Source organism: Callionymus lyra, chromosome 4 (genome assembly GCF_982586985.1).
Source record: "Callionymus lyra chromosome 4, fCalLyr1.hap1.1, whole genome shotgun sequence".
NCBI lineage: Eukaryota > Metazoa > Chordata > Actinopteri > Syngnathiformes > Callionymidae > Callionymus > Callionymus lyra.
The window spans coordinates 20,836,429-20,852,258 of NC_141821.1; the positions used below are offsets into that span (position 1 = coordinate 20,836,429).

Genomic DNA, 15,830 nt, shown 5'->3' on the forward strand with positions numbered 1-15,830 from the left:
ACTCTTCAACTGATTTTTTCTGTTTGTTTAATAATTTATTTTCTGCAAATTGCCTTTGGCAAAATATCTCACCCCAATCCACATCTATGAAGACTCAAGTCTAAAGCTGTATTAGGTCTGTGAGCAAGACCAGGTAGAGGTACTAAAATTAAATAAATTCAACTATATATACTCAAAATGTTGGTTTTTCATCAACATGTGTCATTGAACTCCAGTGAACTTGTTACTGGTATAAATAAAAGTGTTCTTACCGGGAACATGTGGGGGTGAGAAGAGGACAGGAGTGTCTTTCCTGCGTGGCTTCTTCAGATGTTCTGACTCAGACAGCTCAAAGACCCCCTCCTCGTCCTCCTCCTTCATGCTGGGCTTCCTGTCCGTCAGGGTCCCCAGGGGCTCCTGGTCTGTAACACAGTTAGGTCCGCTCTTACGCTGGACGATGAGGTCATTTTCAATCAGGATTTTCTCATCTAGAATCACAAGAGAATGAGTTATATTAGTATTTTAGGAAAGAAATATTTGAATGCAAAACTACTGTTCATGTATTCAATTAATTCATACCATATATTAGAAATATTAAAAACAATTTATTTTAAGCCATCAAAACAGGATCTTATTCATTATATATTATTTATTATGTAATTCCTTTCTGTATTTCCACAAATCAGATACAATAAGGCAAAAGACAAGTGGAATAAAAAGAGTTACAGTGTTGGTTCTCTTGTGTCGTCAGTCGATGTTCTGGCTCCAAGGTTGACCTCATACAGTCAGTCGTCATCTCTGAGGCCCTTTGGGCTTTCTGCACATATCACATAACACACACACACACACACACACACAGTGTAAGAGAGACACACACCGTTTAATATCCATTATGCAGGAGCGGACCTGATGGCACTAAGAAAAGATAAACACGTCACCATCACGATCATGTATGTGTATGTGTGTGTTCATACACATAAAGTAAACACATGCAAAAATGTGTTTAAAAATGATCACTGTAGTGAAAATGGAAGTCAAAACTTCATGTCAGCAATTAGAAGAGAAACATCAGGCAGGTCATACTAATATTATCTTTTCAATTAGTTTTTTCACTCAATACAAGACAAATAGTGCATAAAAAATAACATTTTATAATATTAAAAAAACAACATTTCATCATTGCTATTTTCAACTGTTTGAGAGGAAGAGAAGAGAGATCTTACCTCAGCTCCGGCAGTTTCAGACAGACACCCTGGCTACGGCGCATTATGAAGACCAGAGGAGGGGCTTCCTCCTTCATCCCACCCCCGTGCAGACGCCCACTTGACCCCCACCTCGGCAGACCATGAGAGCTACTGGAAGGAATATCAATAGAAGCCTAATGAGCTGTTCTGGACAGTATCCACTCAGTGCTGTTGCCAGTGAATGCACCAACATGGAAATAACATGAATTCGTTTGTGTGATTAAAAGAGATCTCTATCTCTTCTTTATTCTTCCACCAGAGCTACAACATTTTCTAAAGCAGGTGAGTTAAACATAATAAAAAAAAACAGCATCAATATTATATAGTGTTCCTCGAGGGAAAAGAGAGTCAAGGAAAATCAATTGAAATTGCCTCTTATTCTGGGGTGTAAAAACTAATTCTATAAAGACCCTAGTAACATAAAATAAAAGTGTATTTTTCAGAACAAAAGGGGCAAAACCACTTATAAACAGACCAGAAAGGTAATAAAAAAAAACAATTGGTTGAGAATGAGTCTGAGACAAATGAACGTCACATCAATCGTTCAACCTTATTGTCCAGGTCAGAAAACATTTGGTATCATGATGGAAGAAGACGTTTGAAAGTGGGTCCACGCTGGTTCCTTAAGGGTCCACAACTATACCAGACTTTAGCTGTTGGACAAATAAATCCATAAAAAGTCTTCTGCAATCTGGACTTTAAGGTACTAAACAATTCCCCTCGCTTCTCAGGAAGAATAATCAAAGTCCACCAGTGAGATGTCAGCCCTCAACAGTGTCCTTTGTCCGACCCAGGACTCCTTCTGTGACACAACAGAAACTTGAGCCAAGTTCGCTTGTTTTTTCTCTCAGAACTTTAGAAATGGTTTACAGTCGTCAGACACACGATTGTAGCTTCAATTCTTCTGCTAAGCGTGCAGGAACAACAGAACCGATAACTAGCTAACATCTCAACCCTTCTTTGAAGGCCTTCCAACAACAGTAAGGAGCTCTACTAACTACTGTCATTCTCTTCTTAAACATGTTCATAATGTTTAATAGTCCATTGTATTAAATGTAAAAAAAAATCCTGTGTTCGGGGCTTCAACTGAACAGAAACAGTTTATAATGGTCCTGTACTTGAGACTGTGAGAAGGAACCCGGAGCAACTGTGGTGAATCCGACATGTGGAAAAAAAAGCTGCGAAAAGTTTTGTGATGAGTCGGCATCTTTTTGCGACTCTCAGACTCCGGTATAGGCAGTCGCTCTGTCGGAACAATAGTCCTTGTACGTGTCATTCCGGGAGGTTCTGAGAGGGCAGATCGAACTGTGCGTCCAGGACCTTGTTGTGTCCAGAGGTGAACGTGTGTCTCTGCGGTGTCACTCTCAGTTGAGAGCACAGCTGAGACTGTTCGTGCAGCAGTCGGTGCAGCTTCTGTGGATCATCAGAGACGAACATCAACATCAAACTAAACTGTAAAATGTTTTGAGGCGAAAATATCACCATTTTCAAGGTGTCATCATAGTCGTGGACCAAATCGTGCAGCTGCGTCTCCAGGTCGAGAGCTTCCTTTTTAACAGCCCGTCTGAGACCCTCGACCTCAGAAACCGTTCGTCTACACATGGACACACAAACAGAGTTGAAGTCATCATAGAGCAGGAGACCTCAACCTCTTTTGCATCATGGATGGGTTTTTTATACTGTAGACATTACGTTCACGGGCCATCCTTCAAGATGAATACATCAAATATAAAATGACACACCTTGAAATTGACTTTTATAGCATGAAAAATACAAATCACAATAATGATGTACGGTTCACAACAAAATCTGTTTATTTTTTCACTATTCAAATACCTGTTGAGGTCTAATCATCTTGCACTATTTATAAACCTTTTTCCAAAAACTGTTGACTGTTTTGTTGGCACCATAGGTAAGGTGGCTGCGGTAATTACTGTTTCTCATGAAATTCTGAGGTTTTAACAAAGTTTATCTGCTGATAAATCAATCAACTGTCACAGTTGAACAAGTAAGCCAAATTAAAGCTTGCTAGAATGTACGTAAATATGCAGTAACGACGGTGAAACATGATATGGCGATAGACCACCGTACACCATCACAGACGCACAATTTATTTTGTATATATATTTTTCAGGCTCAATCAATACAATGGTGATTCAATAATATGTGAATTATGTCTGTGTGATGGCACAGAAACTGGTACCGGGACATAGCCAGGTGTCTGGGAGCATTCTTCAGGAGGAGACAAAAGTGACAAAAGTTTGTCTAACAATATCAGAGTGTCTTCCTGCCTGGTCACACTGTCCCCTTCATCAGGGGTCTTAAACTTGAGGGCCTGTGAGATCATATTCTTCATTCGACATCTATGTTTGTGCGGACTGAGCAAGTGGCTCCTCGTTTAACGTTAGTTGTTCCTCGACAACTTGTAAGTTAGTGGCTCCCCAAGCCCGTGGCCCAGTCTCTACAAGAGTTAACCTCTAGTGGCCCCCATCCTATTGAGTTTGAGGCCCCTGCACTACATGTACTTATTTATCATGAATCTAAATGTGTCTCCAAACCTTTCTAAACATGTCCCTCAGATTATTTCTTGTCCTACAAAGATATCTTTTATATATCCTATATCACCTGTCCTGCTCCGTGAGCCCCTTGTAGACCGAAGCCTGGTCCTGGGTCAGCTGCTCCTCCATGTTGGTGAGCACAGAGCGGAACTGCTGCAGACACAGAATCATCTCCTCCAGCTCATCCAGGGAGTACTGAGAAGAACAGAATGAAACCATCTCTCAGCACGTATTCTTCATTTGTTCATTCAAAATACATGAACTGTATCCACAACAAACTACTTTTGTGGTTGCTAGCAACTTCATTCAGGGTATAGAAGGAGGAGGAACAATTGGAAGTGGAGGCTGAGAGCTGCTGCCGTACGAACGATTCATTGATATGTTAACAAGGTCCAGTATCTGAGGGCCTTGTTTTTTCAAAAGCTATGGTAACACCACAACAAACCTCTTCTGTATTACATGGTGAGGAGTGGAAGGAACAATGTGAGGTTAAAATCAGAAGAGCACTAGTCAAACGTAATTCTTATTTTGTTAGATTTATTTACTGTAAAAATCTATTGCCTTTTTTATCAACTTGACAATAAAAAGAGTATCTTAATGTGACTTCAAGAAAATGTGGGCCAGTTTAGTTTGGATGAACCAAACTCTCTTTTTTTCTCATCAAGATGTTGGACGTTTTAGGGATTAATGATCGGATAAATGCGTCCAACCAAAAAATGGATGAATGATTTTGAAAGAATCTCTTTTCACTTGTATGACTTTGAACAGCTGCCAAGCCTTGCTTATGACAAGCAGAAAAAAACTGAAAACGTGACTTAATAAAAACAGCGTACCATCAAATCATTAAGATAAATCTACTTTCATTTGATATATTTAATTCAACCTGTTTTCAAAGCTAAATTTTCTTCATAATGAACACTCCATTTCCTTGTGTTTTTCATATATTTATTGGTATTTACATCAAAAATATGTGCAATTTGGTTTAATATTCTACACAACAGAGTAATAATTGTTGTGTATGAAACTGTCACCTCTATTTGGCTCTACAAGGTTAACATAAGCATAGACTGATCTTTTATGAGGAAATTTCTTTTTGACTTCCGGTTTAAAGTAGTCGTGTGAGGAGAGAAATAAATGTGCTGTGTTCAAGGACCCCAGACAGGGTCTAGTCTGGGACTCAATATTGTATTTTAAGATACCTTTCTATATTCTTAGTGTTTCTTTCGGTTCTTTGTTTGACCAGATTTGGTTTGCTCTTTGTCATTATGCCACAGCGCCATCATATAACTGCACTGATTCATTTTTTTCAAATCTGAAGCCTTGCACAGCTTGTAGTTCACCAAAGTATGAGAATATTTTGAGAAAAATTTTAGTGCATATTTCACACAAAATCGGTTTGAGGTCAGTAAGCACAACCAATAAACATATAACCTGTACCAGATTGTAAAACTCATTGTAGATTTCTGATAAAATTGAGATTTAAACCATTGTGTAATCTCAGGGTCAAGGTGACCCGGAGGCCTAAAAACAAATGTGGTCAACGACCTCCCTGGCTTTTAGAAATACATACACAGTGGTGTTATCGTGCATCCGGGTCACCTTGACCCTGTGATAACACAAGCGTTAAAGGCTCCTTATAGTATAAAACATAGAGTAGGTCTGATCGTTAAGGTTCTCATCCATCCAGGTCATGGTTATCCAAGATGTTCAAAAGCGAGTAACTGGGCTGTGTAGAGTTTCTAGGAAGACGTATCACTCCTTATCTGAGAAGCTTTTTCTGTTCCAAATGAGCTGCGAACCCCTGCTCATTTGGAACAGAAGAAGCTTTCAGATGAGGAGCGAAACGTCTTCCTAGAACTCCTCTTGGATAGAGTAGGTCATTAATGCTCAAAGGAGACAATATTACACATAATCTTAAAGTTTGATCCAGTACTCACAGAAATAACTCCTGGAATGTCAGGTCCTATGTTGCCTTTCCTCACACATCGGGCGCATTGATGATCACCTGGAATGCAGTATTCGGGGGGAAGAACAGCACAGCGAGGCTCCCAGAGCTTCGCCTCGTCCTCACCTCCGTCCTCCTCCAGGCACAACCTGTCGACAGAGCGTGATGCTGCCTGGTAGTTTCTCCTCGAGTTCTTTAGCGGAAACATGTTCGGTGTTGAGTAAAGATGGCGATGGGGAAGTGTTTGCTGAATTCGAAGGTCGGTCCATGACTGGACTGCACGGAAGGGAGTGGATGTGTCTAAAGGCAGAGTGAGAGGTGGGAGTCTGGGTTTGGACTCCGTCACGAATGGAACGTCTTTCCTGTGGACGATGTGAGAAGATGACGACGTAGGCACCTGGATTTGGTGCGGTCCTGGCTTGGGATCGATGCTGGAAAAGTGGGGTGAAGGTGGATTTAAGATAGAGGAGGATGGGTCTATTGAGGCATCTGGGGTGGGCATAAAGGTGGTATCTTCTGTAGGTTCAGGAGTGGGAGAGGAATTCAATTCATCATCAAGATTATCTTCTGTGTACGACGGTCCGGATGAAGAGTTAAAATCGGAAACCATGACAGGTTCTGCCCAGTACACTCGCCTCTCAGTGTCCAGCTGCTGAAAGTAAACGTCGGGGTCTCCGTATTCACCCTCGGATCCATCCACAGACGTCTCAAACACCTGATCTAGTGTCTCAATCTCGATCAGAGCAGACGCCATTCCACCAAGACCCGACGAACCCTGTTCTCCTTTGACACGTTCATGGTCGGATTCATCGACGGAGTGAGCAGTTTCATAATAAATCTCCTCTGATATCAGTTTCACCGGTGAATCGCTCGATTTATCTTCAGTCTGATCTTGTTGACTTTTACTTTCTGCTTCAGACGTCTGGCTCTGATCCATCGTGTCACCGTGTTTTCTCACTTCAGGATATTCTGAGTGACCATCCTTCGTGTTTGGACATTCACACCCAGACAATGAATGATGAGCTGTGCTCGATGGGTGTTCCAGATTTTTCCAGATCTTCTCTGGCGACTGTTGTGGGGAGGATGGTTCAAGACGTCCAACACCACCATGTTCTTGATCGCCAAGATAATCCACCTCCTCATTTAAGTTGATTTCCTGCACATTGTCTTTGACTTCCTCCGTCGCCGCTGCTGTGTGTCTTCCCTGGTCTGAGTCGTCCATGAAGGAATGATCGATTGTTGCATGAAACTCTTCCTGGACCAGATATTCCATGTGGTCATATTTGTTAAATGGCGAGATTCGGGTTGACTTTGATTGACCTTCAGTTGTATCATCAGTCAGCTGTGCTGGTTCATCAATATCACCAGAAAAGTCAATAATAAAGGATTCTTGGTTTGTCTTATCAAAGCTTGTTTCCTTTGCCTTCTCGAGACTGTTAACGGTTTCTGACTTTCTTTCATCGTTAAAATCTAAATCCTGTTGCTCAATGTCTTCGTTTTTCCTCTCTGACTTCTGGCATCTATGAAAGGAGACGCCTAAAATCGGATCTGTTGATTCATTCAAATCATCCTGAATCATATACTTCTCTTCAACAATTGATTTGTCGTATGGCGAGATGAAAACCTGTTTTTGGTCCAAACCACTTTCAGCATCTGGTGGACTTTCTGTTGCAGAAAATTTCTCGGGTTCAACGCTTTCAGAAACTTCGTAGAGTTCATAAGACTTTGATGTATCCTCTTGACTGTCAACGATATTGGGAAGGTTCTCAAAATGTTCTACGTGGGTTTTCTTTTCAGCTCTCAAGTTTAAATCCTGCAGATGTTTTCCACCGTTCTTCTCTGTCCTTCGGCTCTTTGAGATGAATTCATCTGTCGACTTGTCATCAGTCTTTGCAGCAAGAACAATGTGATCCTCGTCAATACATGGAGATTCATCATCGTGAATTGGAGGAAGACTTTGTTCTGTAAGTCCTACAAAAGGCAGGCGACCCCGTTGTAAAGATGATGTTGTCGGATCAGGACCTTCGAAAGAATCATTGTGATCTTGGTGAGTGGTTGGTGATTTTGTTTTGTCATATTTGTTTGGTGATTCCTCTGACTTTGTCGGCGTACTTGAGGCATGGGACTCTTCTTCTTCTGCTTTGTTTATCTTCAACAAGTCTTCTGGGACGGAATCAATCGTTGCTAAAGGAAAATCCTCTTCGACCAGATCGTCCTCTTCAATAGGGGCGATTGCGATGTGCTTTATTTCTGATTCTACTTTGATATCTGGATGTCTCAACTGTATCGATCTATGATTCTTTTCATTGAGCACTGCATAGTTTGACTTGTCCAAGTCTGTTACCGCTGTCCGCTGAAGATCAGTGATGTTTCCAGATGTGTTAAACTTATCATCTTCCTCCTTTTGACATATGGCCGAATTATCATCCTTGACATAATTGTCTTCGTCAGCCTCTGCATTTAACTCCTGGCCTCCATGGAAAGCACCAGCACTTGGAATATGTTTGATGATCACACCAGAAGCATCTTGTTCATTGTTCTTACCAGCATGTTCTGAATATCTGTCAGTATTTTGATCAGGCGTTTGTGTGGACAGGTTTGTGGGGATTTCCTCAGCACAAAGATCAACAAGGTGTCCAGGACTGAGAGTTGAAACATCTGTGTCTACTGGACATGTTCCAGAGCTGTGTTTTGTTTTAGTATTTCTGAGGGATTCCTCTTCTATGCAGTCAAAACATTCATTCACTCCCTCTGACTGTGGAGTTGTGCGTTCAGTTGGAGGATAAAAAACATCATCTTCATGGTTCGAGTGAGCGTGAGGTGTGTCATGATGATTTGTTGAGTCTGTAGCTCTTTCAGAATCGACCACTTCAGCAGGTTGGGAGACTTGAGATGGCTGGTTTGGATGAAGGAGAGGTTCTTCAAAGCTTTCATCTGAGACCAAAGGTTCTTGGGTGAAGTTTCTGCCAACTGACATTGAATTCTCAAATTTCCTATAACCATCTAAGAGTGTGTTTTTCGGATCGGTTTTCTTGACTTGGAAATAGTGTTTGTCCTTAACTAAGAAAGCCTCCGCAGTAGCAGGTGATAGAAGTGAGAGGTTTTCCACGTTTTCTGCAAATTTAATTTCTTTTAATTTACCCTGACAATCCGTGGGTTTAATTTTCCGACCAAATCCTAGGCCTGTGGAATCGTTTTCGTCTACGTCTTGACCTTCAAAGAAAGCCTCTGCTGTGGGTGGAGATGCAGTAGACGAGCTATCTGCATTAGCATGTCCTTTAGTAACATTTTTTTGTTCTGACATAAAATCCACAGATTGGTTTGGACGGTCTGAGATGGAAATTTTATATTCAGAATACTTGATTATGGAATCATTTTCCTCTTCCTCAAGGAGAGCCTCCACAGTGGGAGATGATGTATTTGATAAGATCTCTGCATTAGCACGTTCTTGGTTTACCTTCGTGCACGCTGATGTTGAATTCTCCAGTTTCTTTCGACCATCCAGGAGTGGGATTTTGCGATCAGAACTCTCGACCGAGAGATCATTCTTGTCTACATCAACACCGTCCAAGAAATCTTCAATTTTCGGAACAGTACAGTCTTGGGTGAAGTTCTTTCTTTGCAATATTGATTCGGAATGGTTGATTTTATGATCAGTTTTCTCCATTTGTGAATCATTTTCTTCTTCATCTCTACCTCCCAAGGAAGCCTCTGTGGTTGGAGATGGTTTGTATGATAGAACATCATCTTCAGGAGGTGGTTTTGCACCGAAGGAGCAATCTGGTTTCTTTGGTGACGTTAAGAGAGAAGACGAGTCTTTTTTCAATGAAGACTGTTCATTTTCTATGGAAGTGAACAGCGATGGAGAAGGAAAGGTCTGGAGGGACCAGGCTGCCGGGGTCGAGTCCAGCTCTGACATTGAGAAGTCGGACTTTGAGTGACATGAAAAAACAAGTAACTGGGAGTGAATGGTGGATGGCGACTCTGCTGGATGGAACAATTCCTCGGGAACAGATGAGGGGAAAGTGCAGGGTAGCACAGGAGGAGAGGAATCCTGAGGCGGAGAACAGGGCGCATCACTCTTCTGGCTGTCGGTGCTTCCTCCTGACAGACCCGACAACGCCTGTCGTGAACAGTTGACAGACGTCAGTCAAACATTGATCACACACACTGAATAATACATCGTCTAGTCGGATGACCTTGATCAGATCGGCGCCTGGCGCTTGCTGCTGAGAGAGCGTCGGGATGAAGGGTTCCTCGAGGAAACCACTGCTGTCAGACTGGCAGCTGCTGGTGCGCATCATTCTCCGCACTGAACAGACAAAAAAGAGGTCTAGACAGAGCAGCTCCGTTTATAAAAGAAGGTCCGCCAGCAGAACTAAATTAAAAACATGATATCTTTTTTTTTAGTTTGGTTTGACAAAACAACTAAAAAACACAGATAGTACTCAACAGATTCTTTTAGTAAGACTCTATTAAATCTGATCGTCCTCCTGGACTCTGAGAGCATGTGAGGATCAATGTGTTACTCACTGATGTGATCGGCGGCTGCAGCACCGACCGACAGGACTCCTCCTTCATCGAAACTCTGAATCTGAAAAAGATGAAGCAACAGTATTTAAAAAAAAAAGATGATATTGAATGTAGATAAAAATATATCTAGCATGATATTAGTTGACATCTAAATGATTATTGTTCTCAGCGTTATTCAAGGTGTTTCCTGTTGATGCCTGGTTGGGTGAAGTTATAAAGAATTCAGCTCCACTCTGAGCGTCAGGTCTTTTTTTTTTAACATAAGGATTCTCAGTGAAAACCAGGCAGATCAGTCTAACCACAACAATCTGAAACACAAGACTATTCTGCGATTATTAGTTGGCGGAATACGGAATGATAAAAGTCAAGGATTAAATTAAGCAGCAAATATTTGAGCCATCCACATGTTAAAAATAGCATTATGCAATTTCATTAAGTGTATTTTCTTTTCATTTTTTTCAATTTAAACTGTAGAAGAACAGTCAAAAACTCAATGAGATTTTGGAAAAAAATTATTATTATTATTAGTTTTTTTTAGAAAAGATCAGTCATGGAAAGCACATTTTTAAATAGATATGTCAAGCTTTTAAAATCACACTTAACCAGCTAAAAGCTATTTATTTATTGAATTAGTATTTGTGCAAAAAAAGAAAAGAAGGACATAAAGATGATCTTGTTCAACAGCACTAACTGTGGCTGTTTTCCCATCATATTTAGACTCATCGCTACTTTGTTTTGGCTTCTCTAAATATAAGAAAGTAGATCTGTTTCCAACATACATGTCCCAAACTACTCAGTAAAGAATTCATGTAAACGCATGAAATTTAAACCAAATATATTGTATAATTTACAAGAATTTTCTTCATTTTGTTTATTGAAATAGGTGGTAAATGTGGTTTTAAAAAAAACATATACCATATTAAATACACGTTTGATAAGAATGACTTGTATTAATTATAATGTTAAGCCAAAAATGTTATATCCCATAAACCATCTTAATATCCATTTTCTCGACTTCCTCGCCTTTTTCAATTCTTTGGTTATTTGGGTAATTTTCTTATAACCGGAGAGGCCGGGTTTTTCACAGACTATACATAATTCGTTGCAGCTCTTTTTTGTGCCGCCAGAGGGCAGCATTTCAACACAAATCTTGAATGACCCTGAGTTGAAGCCTCACCTCTTCTATTTCAAAAGACTCCTGAGTCAGTCTCTTGCCTCTATGCAGAGAGACGTTTCCAGATGTTTGGCGACCATCCCAGAGAGACTCCGGTTTGGTGCTTCTGCACTGAACGAGAGCCGGATGTTCGGTCTGTGGATGAAGTTCCTCTTCTTCTATCACTGGACTCAGGTTTGTATCAGCAGGATTCATGATCAGCTCTTCAGGGGTGACTTGTAGCTCCACTCCAGGTCCAGAGTCTCTGTCGCTCGTTTGTCTCTTTGCTCTTTTCGACGCCTGTCGGAAGAGGGCGACTATTCTCCTCTTTCTCTCGCGGGCCTCCGCTGGAATGTTATCTGAGGAGGAGCCCATCAACGAGGAGAAGGCCGTGGACACCTGCTGAAGAACCTCCACCTGCCTGAAACGATCTGCAACAGACGAGGGGAACACCAGCTACTACCAGGTCCATTGAAGAGGGGAAAGCATCAGGAATGTAAAGATGACTGACCTCACAAGCTCTTTATTTTGTCAGAACTATTACTTTTAAAGCTGATTTACTGCCAGTCGTCTTTATTTAAAAGTGCAATGTTGGAAGAGTCGGCAGAGTTTAGATATCCGATTGTGCCAACCTGCCCTGACGTGAATATTCATGACTAGACCTGCACAGTGGAAGAAAATAAATTCAACGGTCGTGATAAAGTAACAGCAAACTTTGACAGTGAATAAAGAATAAACTAGTGAGTAAAGGGTTAATCTTGCTCCAGTCAAACAGATGCGGTACAAGAGCAAGTTGTGGTCCTGGTCTGTGATGTCATCACTCATGAGTCAAATATATTTTGAATATGCAAATCAGCTCGTACCCATCATCCTTTGTCTGTTTATTTTTAAACTAAACAAGGAAAGCGCTGGGGCCCTGCATACCCTCGCCAAGGTTCCAATTTCATGACTTTTTTGTTGTTTTTTTAGTATATGACCAAATTAATAAAATGATTTTTACTATTTCTGCTGCAGTAAATCTATATATTTCATGGTACTACATGAAACAATACAAACCAAGCATGTCAAAGTCAGGCGAAAGAGCTTTCAACAACTTTTAAATTCTTGTTTTACTTCTAACTATAAACTAGACCTTATATTGTACAATTCACGTTGTTAATTTCATGTAATTTCAGTCGAGAAATATTTGGTTCTTAAATTAAATTTTTGTTCACCTTCAGTAATTTTTTACGTTTCGACTAAAATGCTAAAATTAGCCATCGATAGTTCAAATTGAACGTAAAAGAGAATCCTCTTAATCTTTGTGTTAGCTCAGGGTCAAGGTGACCCGGAGGCCCGAAAAACAAATGTTTTTTAGGTATCCCTTGTGTTGCTTCTCGGTCAAGGTGAAGTGATACCCAAAACACATTTGTTTCCGGGGACAACGCAAGGGTTAAAACTCCTCGGCCCATGACTTGTTTTGACACAAAAACCTGTGATGAAAACTGAAGGGTCTCCAGCCTATGTTGACAAAACCAGAGGAAGGATGTTGTTGTTTTATCTACTCTCAGCTTCAGTTTTATGGAAAATAATGCAACTGCCGTCTCCGACTCGCTGCTGTAAAGGTGTTTGGTGAAGCGACGAGAACCATTAAAAAAGGAGAAGAGTTTTATTAGTAAAAATATGTTGTTTTTTTGATGGAACATTTGTTTTTAAAGAGAAATGTACATCATTTAAAGAAGTGAAACAATAAATGGGATCTGATAGTAAGTTGTTCCTCTTTCTCCTAATAGTAGAGTTTTACCAATAAATAAACAAAAGTATTACTTTAGAATGAATTAAAAGAATCTGGAAAATGTAAGCAACAAAAAAAACAAAAATAATTTGGAATCTGAAACAAGAGTAACAATAAAAAAAGGATTCAGAATCAGAAAGAATAGACGTGCGAGTTATGACTGCTCAAGATAAAACAAATATAAGGTCAGAATGATGGCATTGAAGATGAATTATCTTATACATTTTAAGATGTTTGCTTATAAATACATTATTTTGTTTTTGTAAGAGTTGTGACAGTAATCTGCGAGCTCTAATGTTCCACCATGTAATCTCAGGAATATAAACAGTCCTGTCAGATTGACTTGATTGATTGACGGCTGTAAGAACATGTTTTCCTCGTGACACGGGGCGTACTCACTGCTGACGTCCGGGTTCTCCACGTCTATCCGGGTCTTCTGAGCGTCCAGAAACACCTGCAGGTTTATGCCTCGAGCGTGCGATTGGTAGTTGATGAAGCGGGCCGGGATGCGTCCGGAGAGGTCGGGTTCGTCGCAGCCGAAGCCCAAGTCCAGCAGGAGCTCTTCGGGGTCGTCGTTCCACAGGGTGGACATGTCCATGTTTCTGCCGCAGAGAGACGAGTCGGTGACGCCTCAGACCAGCATGTTGCTGTGAAGGACGTTAAAGTGACCTTAATGTATAATAGTAGCTCCGGTGCAGCATAAACCCCATAACGTATTTCAACAGTTGAAGAGGCACAGATGTGAATTCTCCATTCTCCACTTGTATTTAACAACATTGGAACTGTCTGATCGGTCATTTGGAATCTTTTCTTTTTAACACGAAATGTTGAATGTATCATTCATTTTTTAGATCTTAAATACAAATATTCTACAATCAAACTCCAGGATTGACTTCACAAAGAAACACATTCAAATTTGAGTTTACAGAATGGAATTACAATCAAACGAATCAAAAATCATGAATAACTTCAGGGGAATATAAAACAAAAAATAAGACTCTGCTCACAGTCTAGCGCCATCAACTGGTCATCTATTTTCCTTATATTTATTTAGTTTAAAATGCATCAACACAAGTTTGGATCCTGAAAGAGAAAGAAGTTCAAAATCCAAACAAAAGTTTTAAATGTGGAAATGAAAATCACCGGCAAACATAGTGTAGGGAACAGAGTTGGAAAAGAAGTTTGGATAAAAATGAAATTAATTATTGAAAAAATTAAAATATAAATACAAAATTAAATTACATTTGAATCCTTGAAAAATAGGGATTAGAATCCAAATATAAGTTTGTAATATTTGTTAAAAAAACAAATAGAGGAAAAAATAAAATGAAAGTCAATTAAAGAGAAAAATATTTAATACACATATAAAATTAATCATTTGGAAATTAAAAAAAATGCATTTTTAATCTGGAACACCAAATAAAAATGACCAAAATGTTTTTAGAATCCAAAAAATCTAACAATAAAGAAAGAAGGGGGTGAGAAACTACAACAAGTAAAATCGAGTCAACAGGTTGTTCAAAAAATACCAAAAAAACGAAGGCTATGAATATATTTTAAAGTTTAACAGCAGAACATTCTTCTTCTGATTCAAGCTCCTGACTTAGCCTCGTTCACAACAAGATGAAAAGCAAAGACAGTACAAGCGTCTGAATTTTTTTGACCTTTCATTACCAGAGAGGAAAGTAAAGTGTCGACCTCACCATTCGTGACTGTGTTCACCAGCAGCTGAAGAACGAATGTCGGGATCGTTGCTTCATCAGAAGAGTGTTTCCCTCCTTCATCACTCTATAGTTTCCTTCTTTCTCTCCGCCTGAATTCTGGCAGGAAGTCCACAACAACTTGATTTGTTTCCCTCTTCACCTCCGCTGGAGGATAAAGTTATGCAACCACTTCTTCTTTTAAGAGTGTGTGTTGTAATCCTAGTGTGAGGAGTCCCTGACCTTCGCAACAAGAACCACAGAAGATAAATCCCGGTCTTTGTCAAGTCAGTCTGATGATGGAAGAAAAAAAAACACAACTTTGTGTTTCCACAAACATTTGCATGTCATTTGAATGCGAAGCTGTGAGTCTGACTGCAGTGGAAAGTTGCATAACTGGTGTGAAGTCACTTTTGTTTTTATTCAACTTATAAGATGAATATTTACCAACAGTTGCTCACTTTAAATATGGTGTTTACTCTTCTGAACAATAAACTGCAGTTTGTCATAATTAACTGTCGATGAATGACACATATCTTTAAAAACCTTCGTAAGAAAGTGATAAAAAAGACTCACGCGTGTGAGACAGAATCGTCCATGTTCTGCTCAGAAGCTTCGTGTCGTTCTGCTGCTTCTCGCTCCGACAAACTCATTTTCCTACAAACACTGAGAGCACTTGAGAGGAGGAGTGACCAGAGTCCTGGAAGCCACAGCTCTGTTGGGATCAATCCAACTGAGATATTTAAGTTTCTCAATAAATGATTGACCGGTTAAAAAAAGAGCTGAGCCAGAAGGGAAGTTCTTGACCAATTTAAAAAAATGTAATCATTGTCTAACGCGATCAGTACATCACCAAAGAGTCGCTCTTCCTTTTAAGGAAGGGGTGAAAATGAAGAGAAAAGATTGTATCACCTCCACCAAGGATGTGTTGGTCTGTGTTTTTC

At 40.1% G+C, this 15,830-nt stretch overlaps 1 protein-coding gene across 2 annotated transcripts; it reads right to left on the reverse strand.

Moving 5' to 3' along the window:
* Positions 1-299: 299 nt before the first annotated feature.
* Positions 300-15,116, reverse strand: itprid1 (ITPR interacting domain containing 1). 2 transcript variants are annotated; one of them, XM_087789139.1, is made up of 11 exons: positions 14,890-15,116; positions 13,586-13,788; positions 11,437-11,843; positions 10,260-10,320; positions 9,926-10,038; positions 5,719-9,849; positions 3,849-3,976; positions 2,706-2,817; positions 1,203-2,636; positions 706-796; positions 300-467 (listed from the first exon to the last, which is right to left on the reverse strand). In XM_087789139.1, exons 2-9 carry the CDS (start codon positions 13,782-13,784, stop codon positions 2,496-2,498), a joined length of 5,292 nt encoding a protein of 1,763 aa, XP_087645265.1. In that variant the 5' UTR covers positions 13,785-13,788; positions 14,890-15,116; the 3' UTR covers positions 300-467; positions 706-796; positions 1,203-2,495. The 2 variants fall into 2 exon arrangements, with proteins under 2 accessions (XP_087645265.1, XP_087645264.1); XM_087789138.1 differs by having other exon boundaries at positions 13,586-13,833.
* Positions 15,117-15,830: the final 714 nt, after the last annotated feature.

Coding starts and splice junctions, on each gene's coding strand:
- itprid1 (XM_087789139.1), bottom strand. CDS start 13,784: ATGGACATGTCCACCCTGTGGAACGACGACCCCGAAGAGCTCCTGCTG. Junction 10,321..11,436: donor AGTCTTTTGAAATAGAAGAG/GTGAGGCTTCAA, acceptor CATCTTTTTCAG/ATTCAGAGTTTCGATGAAGG. Junction 9,850..9,925: donor CAGGCGCCGATCTGATCAAG/GTCATCCGACTA, acceptor TGTTCACGACAG/GCGTTGTCGGGTCTGTCAGG.